The 14,701-nt window shown below is 42.5% G+C and overlaps 1 protein-coding gene across 1 annotated transcript; it reads left to right on the top strand.

The window, feature by feature from the left end:
* Positions 1 to 3,977: 3,977 nt before the first annotated feature.
* On the top strand, positions 3,978 to 12,900 carry LOC130490286 (vomeronasal type-2 receptor 26-like). Its single transcript, XM_056864111.1, has 5 exons — positions 3,978 to 4,322; positions 8,105 to 8,989; positions 9,755 to 9,964; positions 10,663 to 10,789; positions 11,999 to 12,900. The coding sequence occupies exons 1-5, from the start codon at positions 3,978 to 3,980 to the stop codon at positions 12,898 to 12,900; spliced, it is 2,469 nt and encodes an 822-aa protein (XP_056720089.1).
* The last annotated feature ends 1,801 nt before the right edge of the window (positions 12,901 to 14,701 follow it).

Below are 14,701 nucleotides of genomic sequence, written 5' to 3'. Positions count from 1 at the left end.
TCCTCTGCTCCTTGCTCTTCATCGGAAGGCCCAACAAGGTGACCTGCCTCTTCCGACAAACGACTTTTGGCATCATCTTCTCAGTCGCTGTTTCTTCTGTCCTGGCAAAAACTGTCACGGTCGTTCTGGCATTTATGGCCTCTAAACCAGGAAACATTTTTTGAAAGTGGGTGGGGAAACAATTGGCATATTCTATTGTCATCTTTTGCTTCTTTGTTCAAGTTGGCATTTGTGCTGTTTGGCTGGGATCTTCTCCCCCTTCCCAGATGTGGACATGCATTCACTGCGTAAAGAAATCATTGTGCAATGCAATGAAGGGTCAGCCGCCATGTTTTACTGTGTCTTGGGCTACATGGGATTTCTGGCCACCATCTGCTTTATTGTGGCTTTCCTGGCCAGAAAGTTGCCTGACAGTTTCAACGAAGCCAAGTTCATCACCTTCAGCATGTTGGTCTTCTGCAGTGTTTGGCTGTCCGTCCCCACCTACCTAAGCACTCAAGGAAAAGCCACAGTGGCCGTGGATATCTTCTCCATCTTCGCTTCGAGTGCTGGCTTACTAGGATGCATCTTTTTCCCCAAATGCTATGTCATTATCCTGAGGCCTGAGTTGAACAGAAGAGAGCAGCTGATAAGGAAAAACCATTAAACCCTTCATCCATCTATTCACTTGTTCTGCAGCTGCATCTTTATCTGAATCTTTTTATTTTTTATCTGTGGCTATTTTGTTTTTATCTATTTATATATCTATTTATCTGTGGCTATTTTGATTCAATGTAAGCCTGATTAAGTATAAGGCAGCTTCAATGTGTTCATGTGATAAATAAATAAATTCATTCAAGGAGATGTTTTCCACAGTTCTTGCTTTGTCACTTCCATTCAGAGATGCCCAATTTTTTTATTGCATCATGGGTGGGCGGGGGCCCTCCTAGTCATTCTGAGCTCCTCATTCCAGCTGCTCCCTCACTATAGAGAAGCTGGGATGAAATCAGAAAAAAATATATATTTTTGCTTCACTATTTCTGCAAATTATTATCCCAGAACAATATTAGCAGTCTTCCAGAGGAGGTAACCGCCACTATAATTATCAAAATTACTGCAATTTCTTTGCCCAGTCTCAGTTCCTATAACTTTCTAGAAGGTAACAGAAAACAAACCAGAAATAAAATATTAAAGTTCTGCTTATAAAACCCTCCGCTGAGCCATTCACAGCTAAAATGAGGGACTAGAGAGAGGCAATTTTTGTATCAGTACTACATATCTCTCGAAATCCATGCAAAGAAGTAGGTTGGGACAAGAAAGAAAAGGACCCTATGTCCACTGTTGAAAAGAGTGTTGGAACGATCAGGCGCCATCTGAGCCACCCTCTTGTAACCAGGCAGAAACTAAGGATGATGCTGTAGAGGAGACCCAGGATAGTACGTGTGGAGAGAGGTGTTCTTGGATTTCACTTGGCAGAGTCTGAGATGTTGCTGCTGATACAGATGCTGCTTCCACTCATGGTGTATGAAGTACATAGCCTGAAGTGCACGGGGAACCTTTCCCCTCAGATTCCACATCAGTGGTATCAGCCAGGTGAAATCCTAATTGGTGGAATTGTATCTCATATTGGTTGTAACTCCCAAGAAGTTCTATTTCAGTGGCACCCCTCCCAGGATGATATATGTTTTCCAGTGTAAGGAATTCATGGCTCCTCTAATATAGAGTTGATGACGATGTCTGATTTTATTTTAGCAATTCTGTATACTTGCAAAAACTGAATAGGCATTTTTAATAATAATGAGGTGGCATGAGGTGCCAAAGGAACATTTTAGCAGGGACAAAGAAACTTTGATTGCTCCTCTGAAGTGACACAAAAGAAAGGAATAGGTTTTTACTACAATTTTTGTCCTTTTCACCATTCATTGGATCTATCCCCCTACCCCTTCCTTGTGTTTAAGGTCTCCTCACTTTACTTCCAAGAAATGCTGATTCTTTTATTTCCCTTCTTTGGTTTGCTTCCACCAGACATCACCCCTCAGGATAGGTAAATATTGCCCCAAGTACCCTTACTCTCTTCGCACCTTCCACCCTTTATTTTCTCCAGTTCTTGTGTGAATTGTGCATTAATAAGTCATTTAGCCTGTGCGTGATTCTTCTCCAAGTTAGGAGGGGCGCTTAATACCATGGAGGATAGGGTCAGAGTTCAGAATGACCTTGGTAGACTGGACACCTGTGACACAAGTAACAAAATGGATTTCAATAGGGAGAAGTGTAAAGTACTTCACCTAGGCAGAAACAACATAAGGCCCAGGTACAGGATGGGAAATAGTTGGCTTGACAACAGAACATGTGAAAGAGATCTGGGAGTCTTAGGGTGAAAACGCATGGTCACTTTATCCTCCTTTAATCCCTGTTTTAGCCAGGATCGAACGCACATTAAGCGAAACGCATGCGTTCGATCCAGGCTGAATCCTGGCTGAAACAGGGATTAAAGGAGGATAAAGCGACCATGCGTTTTCGCCCTTAGTGGACCACAGACTGAACTTGAGTCAACAGTGTGATATGGTGGCTAAGAAGGCCAATGCAATTCTGGCTGCATCAATAGGAGTATTGAGTCTAGATCAAGGGAAGTCATACTACCTCTGTATTCTGCATTGGTCAGACCTCACTTGGAATACTGTGTCCAGTTTTGGGCCATGTTTAAATATTTGAAGGGATGTCATGTTGTTGGGGGAACTAGCTTGTTCTCTGTTGCTCCAGAGACTAGGACACGGAGTAATGGATTTAAACTAAGAGAAAAGCGATTCCACCTAAACATTAGGATTAACTTTCTGACAGGGAGGGCTGTTCGATGGTGGAATGCACTTCCTCAGAGGGTGGTGGAGTCCCCATCTTTGGAGGTCTTTAAGCAGAGGTTGGATGTCCATCTGTCGGGAGTGCTTTGATTATGTGATCCTGCATGGTAGGGGTAGGGTTGGGGTCACTGGGGATGTGGGGGGGAGGTAGTTGTTAATTTCTTGCATTGTGCATGGGGTTGGACTAGATGATCCTGGTAGTCCCTTCCAACTCTATGATTCTATGATTCTATAATTCTTATTTTTAAAATTATAAAAAACTATATTTTGAACACTTGTCTCTTTATTAGGTGTTTTTCCTAAGCGATGTATCCACATAAATTCTGGTTAAAAAATCCCTACAGTTGCCCCAGCCTCTTGCAAAGGCTAGTCTTTATGATAATTCACCCAACTAAAATGGAGCCAGTGTGGTGTAGCAGTTAATAATGGTAGACTCTAATCTAGAGAACCGAGTTTGATTCCGCACTCCTCCACATGAGCAGCGGTCTCTAATCTGGTGAACAGGGTTGTTTTTCCCACTCATACACATAAAGCCTGCTGGGTGACCTTAGGCTAGTCACAGTTCTATTAAGAGCTCTCTCAGCCCCACCTGCCTCACAAGGTGTTTGTTGTGGGAAGAGTAAGGGAAGGCAATTTGAAGCTGGTTTGAGTCTCCTTAATAAAATAGAGAAAAGTGGGGTATTAAAAACCAAGTCTTCTTCTCTATTTAGGGTAACATATGAGCGCATATGTTAAATAGATTAGAAGAAGAATACAAATGGTTTGATCAAAACAGAATTAGAATATGTACGCAACAGTAAAACTCAGAATCACCAAATGAAATTGCTTGGCAGTACATGCAGGACAGAGGAGAGACAGCATGATCAAGCCTGATCTCACCAGATCTTGGAAGTTAAGATGAAGCTGTACTTGGAAGGGAGACCAGCAAGGGAGATTCTGTGGAGGAGGAACTAAGAAGAACCTCCAGTATCCACTTGAATGCCAGTCATTGGGGGGTAGTGGGAATGTCTGATGTTTCAATGTCCAGCTTGTGGGTTTCCAGAAACATTGTGCTGTGGGAAATGAAAAGTGTCCCAGATGAGCCATTTCTCAGATTTAGTTGGGCCCTTACTGTGTTCTTAGAACCATCTGTGACCAATACAGATGCCGTACATTGAAGAGTTCTCTCCTCAAACAATAACTGATTTTGTTTGCAGCCTGATAACAAAGTTCTACCAGCACATCCTCGCCTTGGTGTTTGCCATCCATGAGATCAACAAGAACCCCAATATCTTGCCCAATGTCACTCTTGGGTTCCACATCCATGACTCCTACATATATCTGAAATGGACTTACAGGACCACCCTAGACCTACTCTTCACATCACGTGAACTTGTCCCAAACTACAAGTGTGGCACCCAGAAAAAAATGATCGGTGTCATTGGGGGATATAGTTCCGAAACCTCAACTGACATGGCAACTCTCTTAAGTCGCTACAAGATCCCACAGGTAAGAACAGAGATCTGCCATTAATTGGACTTTCAAATGTCTCACATGCAGTTTAAGCCCCCTTCCCGAACAAGGGCCAAGGGTTTCAAATAGTAAGAACTATGAGCAAAAAAATTGGGGGAGAGGTGAATTATGTAACTTTGCATTTGGGTGTGATATGTATCTTGAAATGAGAATTGTCAGGAAGGATTTCAGAGGATGTGTGACGAATATTCCGTTTGAATATGTTGAGCTTATTTGGGGGGGGGGAGGATGTTATAATGCTTGATTCTGTTCAATGCATGGGTGTTGATTTGATTGTTGGCCAATTCCATCCATCTACTGGATAAACCATTCTAAGTACTATGAACTGTGCTTCTATTATGGTAGCTACTCAAAATGGAAACAAAGAGGGATTGCAGGGGAAAGGAAATGTGGCCATTTCACACACATCTGGCGACATTTGTCTGTGGGTTATGGCTTCTCAGATTATGAACAACATTCCTACAAGGCAACATTTTTGTTTCTATTCTGAATCCTCTTTTGGACATCAAAGCTAGAGGTGTCTGGTTCTTCTGGGATAATGCTAAAGAATGGAAATCAACTTCATGTCTCCAGTTTCCACATCCAGGTGGGGTTTGAATGGGTTGAGGGAAAGTCATGATCAAAAGGAGGGAAAAAACAAAGCAAGATTTCCCCCTGTATAGACCATATGCTCCGATTTTTAAAATATAAATTTCAAACATGCTCCTCTTGAATGCATTCTGTTTAATGCCAGAACCGTGCCCATAAGAAAGAGTACTGCTGGATTTTACATAGAATATAACACTGATTAAATGGCATGTTGAAACCAAGGTTCTGTTTCACTCATACCGGTAGTCAAAAATAATTGCCTCATTAGTATAGAAGGTTACTGGTGAACAAGCAGTCATCCATGGCTCAGTGAGATAGTAACTGCTTGGTATGCAGAAGGTTCCAGGTTCAATCCCCTGCATCTCCAGTTAAATTGATTAGGCATTATTTAATGGGAAAGACCTCTGCCGGAGACCCTGGAGAGCCATTGCCGGTCAGAGTAGACAATACTGACCTTCTTCCAATGAAGGGATTGCAAATTCTTGCTGAACAGTTATACTTGATACACACTTAGGCAATCTGATTATATTTCCCCAAAAAATTAACAAAAAGGAACCAATGTTGTGTGAAATATATTCTACCCAAACTCCAGTGCCATAAAGTATCATTTGGTTAGGGCTGTGCATTCTGTAAGAACCGAACTGAATATTGGAAAAATATTGGAAAAAAGCCATTTTGGTAAATTTCTGGTTTACCAATTCCACAAAATCCAGGATGTTGGCAAAGCCGAATTTGCCATTCCCGAAAATCTGGCTTTTTCAGGATTGTCTTACCGAGGCTCCTGGAGGGGGGCATTTTTGCAGGTAGAGGTCTCACATTTTCAGGGTAGCTAGAAGGGACTCTCCTTACAAGAACCTCCAAGTTTGGTAAAGATTGGGTCAGGGGGTCTGTAAGTATGGGGTCTGTAAGTGGTAACCCCATCCTCCTCCATAGAAAAGATATAGGAAAGTGGGCGTGTTTAGACTCCTTAGTGTGATCTTTGCAATGTACCTCAATGGAGGAGCCGGCTTTAAACGGTGGGAAAGTTCGCCCGGCTCCTCCATAGGGATACAATGTATCTGTAGTGGAGGAAGTTATTTCCCCTGTTTCTGAAAGTAGAAAGCTCTCCTTGGTGCAACCTACCTTGCCTGGACAGCCTAACAAGGGGGAGGGAATTGGGAATTTAATGCCCAGACAGTCCCTAGCACTGAGAGAAGAGTGTTCTTTGGCCAATCACAGAAGCTGGATTCTCCATTCAATCTTTTCTATGTGTTGACCAAAGACTATAATACTTGGTCTCTCTCTACTGGCTGTTGCTCACTCAGAGAGAGAGAGAGTTTGTTCTGGTGCAAAAACCTTGGCTTTTGCTCCTTCTGGCCTCATCCTGAGCTGACCTGATGGATTACAGCCTGCTGCTTCCATTGGATTATTACTTGCCTTCTACCTGGAGGAGAAGAGAAGACATCTAACAGTTTGAGACCCTATCATTTTATTTCATTTGTTTTTTTCTTCCAAAACCTGGCTGCATGCAAGCAAGGGGAGGTGTTTCTGGGACTGAATTCACATTGGTTTCAACACTTTGTAGTTGTTATTGCTCATAACTGCTTAAATTCTTATTTAATTCCTTTTTGATTTGTATTTTAAAGGGTTAAAGGTTGGTTTGGTTCCTGTTTAAGTGTTTCCTGTTTGGTTTCTTTCTCTGTACCCTTATTGCATGCCTGATTGTTGTTGTCAGGTTTGGCACTGTGGATTGGGTTGGCTTGGTTGGCACCACATCTGGGCTGGCAGCAGTGCCCCCAGACCTCCAGCTACCTGGCATCATGTGGCTGGACATAGGTTTTGTGGGGCGTGTGCCGCCAGAGAGTGCCTGGGTGCTGCTGTGTCCAGCCTCCGCTTTGTGCATAGTTTAGATTCTGTTAGGGTTGGCAAAAGGACCCCCCCCCTTTGTATTTTGTGCATAGACTTCTCCGTGTGGTTTGTTGTGCTGCTAGGTTGTTGTGCTTCTAGGTAGCTAGGTTGTGCTACTAGGTTGTCTGGTGGTTGCATAGGTCTTGGCTGGCTGGCTTGCATTAATTGTTAGGAATAGAGAAAACGGGCTGGGAAAATTTCCCACCCATGTTAGTCTATGGGTTTTTTGTTTTGATTTTGAAGCTGCTATGGGGGGTTGCTATTAGAGGTCCCAAATTTTCAGGGTAGTTAGAAGGGACTCTCCTTGCAGGAACCCCCAGGTTTGGTGAAGATTGGGTCAGGGTAATCCCATCCTCCTCCATAGAAAAGATATAGGAAAGTGGGGTCTGAGGTTCTGGGCTCTGGAAGAGGTCGCCCCCCTACCTCTATTGAAATCCATTGCAAACGCTTTGCATTGGTCCCTATGGAGGAAGGAAGGTGACCTCTTCCAGACCCCATAACTTCAGAACCCCTCACCCAATGTTCACAAAACTTCGGGGTTCTTGCAAGGAGAGTACCTTCCAGCAACTCTGAAAATTTGGGATATCTACCTGCAAATATGCCCCCCGAGGAGCTGCGAAAACATCAAAAAGTCCCCACAGGGTTTAAATGGCTGAATTTTTCAGGAAACCTGAACGTAAAGCCGAATTCCTATGTTTACTGGTATAGTAAATTTGGCATTCTGGTTTTCCCAGAAAAAAAATGGTCAAGAAGCCCGAACCCGAATTTTCCTGGATTTTCTTTTACACCTCTACATTTGGTTCACTTTTCCCAAAATAAGGTTTTAATAGCTGCTGGATAATTCATTCCCCCTGCTGTGTGAAAAAAAGTGATAAACCATTTAGATAGGGTGATATATTCTGAGAAATAAATTGAAATTGGGTATGATTGAGATTTAAAATTGTGATCTTTTATGTATTTTCTATAATACTTGTTTTATTCACATTATAAGCCGCCTTGAGTTCTGCAAAGTGAAAAAATGGCTAGTAAATACTTTAAATAAATAAAACAAAAATGTAAAAAAACAGCCATGGATCCAGACAAGTTTACTAGCTGCGACAGGAAATATGAAGGGGAAAAAAGACGTGCAACAGTCTAGAAAACAGTGTAGTCTTTTATGCAGTTTACGTTGCAGATATAACAGGATCAAGATATGAGGTAACAATTAAAAACCTGCTAAAACAAGAAGGTGATAAATAAAGTATTCCTATTCTCACTCTGTAACATTATTTTTTTCCTATTAGTTTTCATTTGGCTCATTTGAATCAGCAGTGGATAACCCAACCAGTCTCCCACCCTTTTACCGCACGGTCCCCCAGGAAGTCCTTCAGTATGAGGGAATTGTCCAGCTATTTCTGCATTTTGGCTGGAAATGGGTTGGGCTCTTCACTATGGATAATGAAGTAGGAGACCGTTTTTTGCAGGCATTAGAGCCTATGCTTTCCAGGAAAGGAATCTGTGTGGCCTTCAGAGAAAAAGCCATAATACAGATCGTGTGGGATGGCATACAGTTTATATTAAAATATTTCGACAGTAGTAATACAGATTTCTTGGATAGCAAAGCCAATGCAATTGTTCTACATGGAGAAAGTGCAACCCTTGCCTGGCTGGCCACCATTATCTCTATTCCCACAATTTTAATGGATTTAACAGGTTCTGATTATGTGGTGAGAACCTCTACAGGAAAGGTGTGGATTACAACAGCCCAGATTGACTTTGCATTCACTATTTTGCAAAAGATATCAAATATACAAATATTCCATGGTGCTCTTTCCTTCACGATTCATTCAAAGGACATCCTAGGATTCCATACATTGCTCCAACAAATAAAACCTTCCCAGACAGAGGGGGATGGTTTTATCAAGCAATTCTGGGAACAAGTCTTTCAATGTACGTTACCAGATTACATTAATCCAACAAATTCAGAAGACACATGCACTGGAGAGGAGAGATTGGAGACTGTCCCAACACCTTTTTTTGAAATGAGCATGAGTGGCCATAGCTACAGTATCTATAATGCTGTCTATGCCATTGCACATGCTCTACACATCTTGGCGTCTGCCAGAACCAACCACAGAGGCATGGAGGATGACGGCAGCCTGGCTTCTCTGAATGTGCCACCTTGGAAGGTATTTGCTCTTCAATGACAAAGAAAAATCCCCTGTCATGCTGAGGGTTGCAAAGAGGTGGGGCCGTTGAAAAAGTGTCACTGACGATTTGAGATCACCTCTGAGTGAAAACCCAGAAGTGACATCAACTCCCTGTCCCCAGCATGATGCTGTCAGAATTACCAAAAATTCCATGGTAAAAGCCATGGAAATTATGGGAACTCCTACAGAATCATGGAGTATTTCCCTCTGACTAACCAGAGCACAAATCTAGAGATGCAGATGAAAAGTGAGAAATTAAATCTCACCACCTGGTAAGCACTGACCATCTGTCCCTTTCTGACCAGCCCCTGCAGACTTTGCTTCTCTTCATGCTTCCTTTGGCTTCCTGCAGCTCTGTAAGGAAGGTGGGGGCATGCCTATTGTTCTTCTAATGGATAGGGTCATTTGCGTATATATGGCGATGAATGCTGCTGGCCAACAAAGTGCACTCTGGAGGCAGCAAAACCAAAATGGATTTTTTTGGAAGCTTCCTCAGCAGCATTCATTCCAGAAACTCCCTGAATCAAACTTCATTCCTTTGTCTTGTAACTGGCCATGGAAGCTTATTCTCATGAGCAACCAAAATACTCCCATTCATAAAAAAAACCTTCCGTCCTTAATGTAAGTAATCTAAAAATCAGTTTGAAACTGAAAAGTATTGCTGAGTACACTCCAATCCATGGAATTGACCCCACGGTCTTTAATGCTCTTTCTCTTTCTACTAAGCTCCACACACTTCTTCAGAGAATCGCTTTCAACAACAGTGCTGGAGATGAAGTGACCTTTGACGAACATGGAGAATTGAAAGGTGGATTTGATATTACCAATTTGGTCACTTTTCCAAATGAGTCCTATGTCAGAGTCAAGATCGGGAGGCTGGATCCTCAGGTTCCAATTAGTAAAAGATTTACCATCGACGAGGACAGAATTAAGTGGAACAGACACCTCGCACAGGTGAGAAAACATCACCACTGTCTCTCAAAAATATACAAACTTTAATGAAATGAGTAGACAGGAGATTTAAGGAAGATAGCAAACAGAGTCAGAAACTTTCTTAGTCCATGAATTTTGCTGATGGAGATACTGACCTTTCAGAGGCTGGGGACAGCGTAGTTGAGGCACTGTTGCGGTGCCCCCAAAGCCGGTTCCCAGCCACTGAAAGGCTTTAAAGGGCATTTGGCTCCATTGAGAACAGCAAGGCTATGCCTGCAAAAAAGCCAAAAGGCACAGGAAGCTTCCTATCGGCAGCTCTGCCCCCCCAGCATGCCTTAGGAACCCCCTCCAGGTTGCCAGCGTTGGGCTTTGTGCTGGTGGAACATCTACTCCCCATCTACTTTGGGTCCACCCTGCAAGACTTAAGTAGCCCAGCCGCCAGTGTAGGGGCCCCCAAAGCCAATTAAGCCCATTGTTGGCCTCCAAAGGACTTTCATCCTAGAGATTGAGGAGTAGGCTGTGAATTGCACCATCACTGGGCTCAACAAGCATGCAACATTTCAACCTCCGTTGGTTCCATAGTGCTTTGAATAATGAGCATTCTTCCTTGATATCCAAGATATTCCTCTTCCCATTATCTTAACAACTTTTACAGCTATGTGAACTAAAAGACTCCCAAAATCTTCTCAGTTCCCCATTCTCGTTTTCTTCAATGACAGCTGCCTCCCTTATCTGTGTGTAATGACAACTGCAAGCCTGGTTACAGCAAGAAAAAGAAGGAAGGGGAGCCATTCTGCTGCTATGTTTGTGATTCATGTCCGGAAGGGAAGATTTCAGACAAAGAGGGTAGGAAATGCTCTGATTCAGATGACTCCTGCTGAAGATCCCCATATGTTTTTTAGGCTGATCGCCTGAAGGGAGGGCATGTAAACACATGAAAAAGCTTCTCAGTATTGAACATTCCTTGCGTTGCTCCATTTATTTCCAGATATTTGCGTAATACTTTTTTAGAAATAATGGGAACTTGGTTCCAAAGAAAACACATCTCCCGGGCAACAGGAGGGCATAGTTCTGTTTTAAGAAAAGAAGCAACCCGGTACAAGATTGGGAAGTATCACCATGAACTCCCAAACTCCCAGAAAGGTCCTTTTCACCACAATAGAATTCACACTCTCATATCAATATATGTGTATAGGCTGAAAGTCAATGCCAGGACAGGTTAACAAAACTATTTTCATCAAGGGTTGCAAATGAGAAAGGCCAATAAATATACAGCTCTCTTAGAGCTCTCTCAGCCCCACCTACCTCACAGGGTGTCTGGTTTGGGGTAAAGGAAGGTGTTTGTAAGCCGGTTTAAATCTCCTTAAGTGGTAGAGAAAGTCGGCATATAAAAACCAACTCTTCTTCTTCTTCTTCTTCTTCTTCAGAAGTTTAAGATACATGCCAGTATTCCTGATTGTTTGTGCCTTTAAATTGTATTTTTTATTTATATATCAAATGCATTTTTGCTGTAAACATACAGGTATATAATAACTGTCACTATACTTCATATAGATGTGTTTTATTATCTACTCAAATACTATGGACCGTGACGGTTACTCAGAATGTAAACCACTTTGAGGGTGTCTTCATCAGCCCACTAAACTGTTGCTACAAAGATTCAGAAATACTTAACAACTAACACATATTTACACACTGTTTAAAAATCCTAGTGTGATTAATAAAGAAACCTACCAGTTTCAAGGAGACACTATCTAGTAGTTTTCCCAAGTATAAAATTCTTTTACAGTCCCTTCAGTGTTCCTGAAAAGAAACATACATAATTACATATAGGTGAACCAGCTATAAAAAAACTGTCAGATCTTAAAGACACCTACTATAGAACAGATCTTAAAGGGAACCTACCATACAAAACATTTGCATTTCAGGTTGATTGTACACAGCATAGTGAGTTTTGTTATTTCATCAAGGGTTGACCATACAAAGTTAGGTACTATCTCATCAAATTGTTTTTATATGAGGAATGTGTCTAAATAGGTTCTCTTCTCCTTTCAGACATGGATTCTTGCATGACTTGCTATGAAGGTCAATATCCAAACCTGGGACAAGATCAATGCATTCCCAAGATTCCAAATTTCCTTTCCTTTGCTGAACCCTTGAGCATGATTTTAGCCGTTTTGGCTCTCTTCTTTTCTCTGATCACAGCCCTGGTGCTTGCAATCTTTGTCAAGTACAAGGACACTCCCATCGTTAAAGCCAACAACCGGAGCCTCACCTACTGTCTACTCATCTCTCTCTTTCTCTGCTTCCTCTGCTCCTTACTCTTCATCGGAAGGCCCAACAAGGTGACCTGCCTCCTCCGACAAACGACTTTTGGCATCATCTTCTCAGTTGCTGTTTCTTCCGTCTTGGCAAAAACTGTTACAGTCATTGTGGCATTTATGGCCTCTAAACCAGGAAACGTTTTTCGAAAGTGGGTGGGGAAACAATTCGCATGTTATATTGTTATCTTTTGCTTCCTTGTTCAAATTGGCATATGTGCTGTTTGGCTGGAGTCTTCTCCTCCCTTCCCAGATGTGGACATGCATTCACTCAGTAGAGAAATCATCGTGCAATGCAATGAAGGATCAGCCACCATGTTTTATTGTGTTTTGGGCTACATGGGCTTACTGGCCTCAGTCAGTTTCATGGTGGCTTTCCTCGCCAGAAAGTTGCCTGACAGTTTCAACGAAGCCAAGTTCATCACCTTCAGCATGTTGGTCTTCTGCAGTGTTTGGCTGTCCTTTGTCCCCACCTACCTGAGCACTCAAGGAAAAGACATGGTGGCCGTGGAGATCTTCTCCATCTTAGCTTCCAGTGCTGGCTTACTAGGCTGCATCTTTTCCCCCAAATGCTATGTGATTATCCTGAGGCCTGAGTTGAACAGAAGAGAGCAGCTGATCAGGAAAAAGCATTAAACTCTTCATTCATCTATTCACTTGTTCTGCAGCTGTATCTTTATCTGAATCTATTTATTTTTTATCTGTGGCTATTTTGTTTTTATCTATTTATTTATCCATTTATCTGTGGCTATTTTGTTTTATGCATAGAATGAAACCCAGAAACCTTCCCCTGATATTCCTCTGTAATAGGCATCTGAGACACATTTAGAGAGTTTCTATGGGCCTTTATTTCTTGGTGGGGAGGTTGAAAAAAAATCTACATTTGAATGTTTCATTCCTGTAAATTTAAAATCTAAAATGCTGGTTCGGGATTTTCTGTTTGAGAGAAAGAGGGAGAGAGAGTACTTAGAGGCCTAATCAAAGACAATCAACATTATTTCTGACATCCCTGTTATTGCACAGGCTTATTGAATATGAGGGTTGTCAGATAAGCCCCTGCAACCGGAGCAGGGTAGGAAGAATGTGCTTGCAGCAAACAGAGGCCTAAGCCTCTGTTGTTGGGGATACCATTTTTATCAAAGTGTTTTGCCCAAATACCAGATTGTCCATGTGGTTGCTGGTGACATGATGATGTCCCTTCCACTGCTCTCTGTAAATGGCGCTGGTGCATTCCCTGTGACAGACGCCTATGCCACTATTTGCTGCTGGTAATTCCCTGAGTATCCCAGAGGCCCACTAATGGCGAGCACTCATCTGCCGATTCCTGCTGCTCCCCACCGAAATTCAGCTGGTTGATGGGTGAAGGCATACTGATGTTAATGCCCTTCCCTTTGAGCAGTGGTGGGGAATCTTTTTTCTGCCAAGGGCCATTTGGATATTTAGAACATCATTCCCGGGCCATACAAAATTATCAACTTAAAAAGTAGCCTGCTATATTTGGTCAAACATTTAGCCAAGAGGCACGACCGGAGACGGCTCAAAGTGTCTGCCACATAGAGCGACTCGCTTTTGAGCTCTGCTATCCCCAGCTGGGCCCAAGAGATTCAGGTAGGGCAGCATCCGTCTGAGCTAGAGATCTGCCAAGACCCATGAAGGGTCAGACCAAATGATTTTGCGGGCCTTATACAGCCCCCGGGCCTGACATTCCCCACCCCTGCCTTTGAGGCTCACCTGACATCTATCACTTAGGTGCAAGGCCAAACCTATTCTCTTTGCCCAAGTGGTTAATTGCCGGATTGATCTTCCAACATTTTAATCCTTTGTCCCTAACCTGAGAGAACACAGGGTTTAACTTGGGGGTTTATTGCTGGATTTTAAGGCTGGGTTTCTTTGAACTTTTAATGATTCTATGCTGTTTGCTGCTTTATCATGCTTCACTTTGTAAAACCCTCTGAACAGGTTCTCTGGATAAGTGGTGCAAAAATGTTCAAGATAGATAAATAAAGGAATTCATTTAAGGAGAAGTTGTTCACAGTTCTTGCTTTGCAACTTCCATTCAGAGATTCCCAATTTTTTTATTGCATCATGGGTGGGCGGGGGCCTCTTCTAGTCAATCTGAGCTCCCCATCCCAGTTGATGCCTCATCATAAAGAAGCTGGGATAAGATTTTTAAAAACTCTTTTTGCTTCGCTAGTTCTGCAAATTGTTATACCAGAACAATATTAGCAGTCTTCCAGGGGAGATAACCGCCACTATAATTATCAGAATCACTGTAATTTCTTTGCCCAGTCTCAGTTCCAGTAGCTTTCCAGAAGGAAACAGAAAACGAATCAGAAATAGAATCTTATGAGTTCAGCTTATAAAACTCTCCGCTGAGCCATTCACAGCTCAAATGAGGGCCTAGAGAGAGGCGATTTTCGTATCAGTACTCAATATC

The sequence above is a fragment of the Euleptes europaea genome, chromosome 18 (assembly GCF_029931775.1).
Source record: "Euleptes europaea isolate rEulEur1 chromosome 18, rEulEur1.hap1, whole genome shotgun sequence".
NCBI lineage: Eukaryota > Metazoa > Chordata > Lepidosauria > Squamata > Sphaerodactylidae > Euleptes > Euleptes europaea.
This window is presented reverse-complemented; position numbering and strand designations above follow the sequence as displayed.

What these genes read in the sequence shown, in the direction of transcription:
- LOC130490286 (XM_056864111.1), top strand. Translation starts at nt 3,978, where the DNA reads ATGCCGTACATTGAAGAGTTCTCTCCTCAAACAATAACTGATTTTGTT. An exon ending in TGAATGTGCCACCTTGGAAG is followed by an intron (nt 8,990 to 9,754) that starts GTATTTGCTCTT and finishes ACACTTCTTCAG; the next exon opens with AGAATCGCTTTCAACAACAG. An exon ending in GAAGATTTCAGACAAAGAGG is followed by an intron (nt 10,790 to 11,998) that starts GTAGGAAATGCT and finishes TTCTCCTTTCAG; the next exon opens with ACATGGATTCTTGCATGACT.